Source organism: Loxodonta africana, unplaced genomic scaffold (assembly GCF_030014295.1).
Source record: "Loxodonta africana isolate mLoxAfr1 unplaced genomic scaffold, mLoxAfr1.hap2 scaffold_370, whole genome shotgun sequence".
NCBI classification, from domain to species: domain Eukaryota; kingdom Metazoa; phylum Chordata; class Mammalia; order Proboscidea; family Elephantidae; genus Loxodonta; species Loxodonta africana.
Window position 1 is genome coordinate 157,152 of NW_026975085.1, and position 5,318 is coordinate 162,469.

Sequence of the window (5,318 nt, forward strand, 5' to 3'; positions counted from 1 at the left end):
GGAGGGATCAGTCCCTGGAGGAGGACATCATGCTTGGCAGAGTACAGGGTCAGTGGAAAAGAAGAAGACCCTCAATGAGTTGGATTGACACAGTGGCTGCAACAACAAGCTAAAGCATAACGACGATTATAAGGATGGCTCAGGACCGGGCAGTGTTTCGTTCTGTTTTGCATAGGGTCGCTGTGAGTTGGAACCAACTCGACAGCACCTAACAACATCTGCAACATTTTCGTGGTCAGGGAGCCCTGCGGGTTCAATGGTTAAGTGCTCAGCTGCTAACAGAAGAGTTGGTATTCACACCAACCAGCTGCTATACAGGAGAAAGATGTGGCGGTCTGCTCCCTTAAAGATCACAGCCTTGGAAACCCTGTGGGGCAATTCTACTCTGTCCTACAGGGTTGCTGTGAGTTGGAATTGACTTGTCAGCAGCAGATTCGCTTGGTTTGCATTGGCTTGGTCTTTCAGGATTTACACTACCCTGGGAATAGAATGATAATAAAAGGGTTTGGTTAATGAGGAGCTTTGGATATTGAGTCCCTAGAGACACAGAGGCTGTAAGTAGCCTACCTGTGACCACTTCACTCAAAAGTCCTTCTCCAGCCAAAAAGCAATGCACCTGAGACTCCATTCAGAGATGGTTCTCATGCCAGGAGCCTGGTGCCTCCCTTGGTACCTCTGCCTTTCCTGAGTACTGACCTTCTGGCTACATCATCCAACATCCAGGGCAGATGTGAAGGATCATCCCTCAGCGATGCCAGCCAGGTAACCTAAATCCCTTAGTTAATGTTTGGAAATGAGGAGAAACGTTTCTCTGTAGCTTCATCCAGGGGAAGGTGTAAAGACAGTACATGCATGAAATGATTAGAACCAAGTCACCTATGGACTCCTACATTTCTCCCATCTTCCTGACATGTTTCCTTGTTTCTTTGTACCCGAATCAGGCAGCTCTTACTCAGCTAGTCTCTTACTGTGTCTCTACAATGGCAAGGATCAAATTCTTTCTGTGCAGAAAACTACCCCTTCTCAAACATTGAGTATTAGAAAATTCCCTGACATTTACTTGTATTCTTGTGCTGGTGGTGGTGAGGAGAGTTGTTGAGCTTCACTTTATCTTCCTATCCCTGGTACTTGAGATACCATCTTTAGGAAAGTTTTGGTATTATCCCTGGTGCCAGGCTCTGAGAGCTCTGGGGGAAGAACCAAAGACCCAGGCAGACTTAGCAAGCTGCCTCGCTAGGTTATTTGTTTCTCTTTATAAAACTAACAAATATTTGCAATTAGAATACTACAGGCAGTATAATGAAACAACCAACCAAATAAAAACACCTGTTACACCTTTCAGAATTCACATTGTTGATGTTCTGCTGTAGCAGCTTGAAGTATTTTTTTTAAGTGACAAAATAATATGTATACAGAAAACATCTCCTTTGCAATCCTCTCTGTTGCCCTCTTTTCCTCCCAGAATCAGCAGCATCTTGGATGTTATGGTATCCCCCAGTCATGGTTTTATATTCTACATGTATATTTCTCTCTCTCTCTGTATATGTACGTACATACACACACACACACACACACATATATATATATATATATATATATATATATATAAACCAAACCAAACCCAGTGCATCACTATGAGTCAGAATTGAATCGACGTCACTGGGTTATATATATACACACATAAGGCAGTAGATGGGTAGACAGAGAGTTGGAGAGCAATTAGTAAAATAGCTGTCAATTAGAGAATGAAGAAATATATTGTGGTGTAATAATATAGTGGAATACCCTATTGTAGTGAAAATTAATGAAGCACAATTAAAGGTATCAACGTTCATTAAAAAAACATACCAAGAAAGCCAAATGTAAAATGACATATACAGTACAATTCTGTTTATATAAAGCTTTAAAAAACACAAACTGTGCAATTCTATGGAAGAATTATACTACATGTAGTAAAAAGTGCAGAGGAATAAGGTCAATCAAGTTAATGTACTGTTTAGCCCTGGAGAAGGAAAAGAATCAATATTGTGCAAAATACATGATGTGGGGAGCCTCAAATATTCCTGCATTATTTTGTGCAATAAAAATATCTAAAGCAAGGGTGGTGACGTGTGGCAATTACCAGTGGACTGGTAGGTGCCCAACCCTTCATTGTTATTCTCCGTATTTTTCATTGTGCTTGAATTATCAATTAAAAAAAAAACTCACTAGGTGTCTCAGTCATCTAGTGCTGCTATAACAAATATAACAAGTGAATGCCTTAAACAAAGAGAAATTTATTCCTTCACCATCTAGTAGGATACAAGTCCATATTCAGGGCACTAGCTCCACAGGAAGGCTTTCTCTCTCGGTCAGCTCTGGAGGAAGGTCCTTGTCATTAATCTTCCCCTGATGGATGAGCATCTCAGACTCAGGGACCCTGGGTCCAAAGGATGCGCTTTGCTCCTGGTGCTGCTTTCTTGGTGATATGAGGTCCCCTTGTCTCTCTGCTTCCTTCTCTCTTTTATATCTCAAAAGAGATTGGCTTAAAACATTATCTAATCTTGTAGATCTCATTGATATAACTGCCACTGATTCATTTAATTAACATCATAGTGATAGAATGTATAACACATAAGGAAATCACATCAAATGACAATATGGTAGACAATCATACAATACTGGGAATCATGGCCTAACCAAGTTGACACATAATTTTTGGGAACACAATTCAATCCGTGACACTCGAGTAGATTTTAAAAAATAATAAAAAAAATCTCATGCTGTAGACTTCTTGTCATACAATTTTTTTTTCCTCTGCAAGGATTTCATTATGTGTGTTGATCTAGACCTAATTTATTCTTTTTCATTGCTATATATTTCATCAACCCATCCATACCAAATGAATATTGATATCACTGATGTTCATTTAGGGTGTTTCTTCCTTCTGCTTCTCTACATGAGCAGGATTCCCATATAAATTCTTCCCTGAAGTTAGCATTTATAATGCTAGGAATGTTATCTCATTTTGTCTTCCCTCAACTGCACTGTTCACCACTTCTGTCCTAGGAGTAAAAGATGCCTGGTACTATTGTTCATGACACACACACACACACACACACACACATACAATCACAACAGGACATGTCACTGTGAGGGCCCCATATGCTGAGCACTGTACCAGAAGTAAAAGATGCCAGGTGCTATTGTTCATGACACACACACTGTCTTCGTCATCTAGTGCCGCTATAACATAAATACCACAAGTGGATGGCTTTAATGAAGAGAAATTTATTTCTTCACAGTAAAGTAGGCTAAAAGTTCAAATTCAGGGTGTCTGCTCCAGGGGAAGCCTTTCTCACTCTGTCAACCTTCTCATAAATATTCCCCCAGACTAGGAGCTTCTTTGCCCAGGTACCCTGGGTCCAAAGGACACACTCTGCTGCCAGCACTGCTTTCTTGGTGGTGTGAGGTCCTCCTGTCTCTCTGCTTGCTTCTCTCTTTTATATCTCAAGAAATTACCTTAAGACACAAACAATCCAGTCTTTAGGTTGAGTCCTGCCTCACTGACACAAGTGCCACCCACCCACCTTCATTACCATCATAGAGGCAGGATTTACAATATATAGGGAAATCACACAATACTGGAAATTATGGCCCAGCCCAATTGATACACACATTTTGGGGGGAATATGATTTAATCCATGACATACACACACACACACACACAATCACAATAGGACATGTCATTGTGAGGCCCCATATGCTGAACACTGTACCAGGGGTGGTTTTCAAACTTTAGCATACATCAAAATACATGGAAGTCTTCTTGAAACACAAACGGCTGAACTTCATCCCAGAGTTTATCATCAGTAAGTCCAGAGTGAGTTTGAAAAACTTATATTTCTAAAAAGATCCCAGGTGATGCTCTTGCTGGGCATCCAGGAGCCACACATTTGATTATCTGTCATCCCATCTTTTCCATCAGATTCACCAACAATATGGAACCTAGAAACCAAACAGATGTTTCAGAATTTCTTCTTCTGGGACTTACAGAGGATCCAGAACTGCAGCCTGTCTTATTCAGTTTGTTTCTATCTATGTACCTGGCCACCCTCCTGGGAAACCTACTCATTGTCCTGGTTGTCATCTCTGACTCCCACCTCCACAACCCCATGTACTTCTTTCTTTCCAATCTCTCCTTCATTGATATCTGTTTCCCGAACATGCTGGTGAACATCCAAGCACAGAATCAAATCATCACTTATGCAGGCTGCCTGACCCAGGTCTGTTTTGTAACGATATTTACTGGTTTGGAAAATTGTCTCCTTGCAGTAATGGCCTATGACCGCTATGTGGCCATCTGCCATCCACTGAGGTACACCATCATCATGAACCTCCACTGCTGTGGCTTGCTCTCCCTACTCTCCTTACTAACTAGCATTGTGAATGCCCTACTTCACAGTCTGTTGGTGCTGCATTTGTCCTTCTGCATAGACCTGGAAATCCCTCATTTCTTCTGTGAACTTGCTCAGATTCTCAAGCTCACCTGTTCTGATACCCGCATCAATTACATCCTAGTGTATTTTGTGGCTACTGTATGGGGTGGTGTTCCTCTCTCTGGAATCATTTTCTCTTACACTCGGATTTTCTCCTCTGTTTTGAGAATGCCATCAGTGGGTGCAAAATATAAAGCTTTTTCCACCTGCGGGTCTCACCTTTCAGTTGTGTCCTTATTCTATGGAACAATCTTTGGTGTGTACATCAGTTCTGCATTTATACATTCTCCCAGGAAGATAGCAGTAGCTTCAGTGATGTACAGTTTGGTCCCTCAAATGATGAATCCCTTTATTTACAGCCTGAGGAACAGAGACATAAGGGGACCCTTGAGGACATTCATCAGTAGAATACTATCGTATTAGTGATTGTGTCACCTGTTTTGGTCTTGAGACTCTAGGATGGGTCAAAGTGGAAGGAATGCTGCTGATCAAGGATGCCTTACTGTTTCATGAGCAAGTTCTTCTAAAATGATTAGATAATATAATGGCTAGGTACTTTTCAACTTATTCATGATGAGTGAGAAAATACTGAAGTTGTCAATAATTTCATTTTACTTGGATCCACAATCAATGCCTATGGAAGCAGCAGTCAAGAAATCAAATAGCATACTGCATTGGGGAAATCTGCTATAAAAGACTTCTTTAATGTGTTAAAAAGCAAAGATGTCACTTTGAGGACTAAGGTATACCTCATCCAAGCTAGAGTATTTTCAATCACCTCATATGCATGGCAGAGCTAGACAATAAATAAGGAAGAGTGAAAAAGAATTGATGCCTTTG

At 40.9% G+C, this 5,318-nt stretch overlaps 1 protein-coding gene across 1 annotated transcript; it reads left to right on the forward strand.

Moving 5' to 3' along the window:
- The first annotated feature begins 3,857 nt into the window (after positions 1-3,857).
- LOC135229551 (olfactory receptor 7G2-like) lies at positions 3,858-5,031 on the forward strand. Its single transcript, XM_064279048.1, has one exon. The coding sequence runs from the start codon at positions 3,981-3,983 to the stop codon at positions 4,899-4,901; it is 921 nt and encodes a 306-aa protein (XP_064135118.1). The 5' UTR covers positions 3,858-3,980; the 3' UTR covers positions 4,902-5,031.
- The last annotated feature ends 287 nt before the right edge of the window (positions 5,032-5,318 follow it).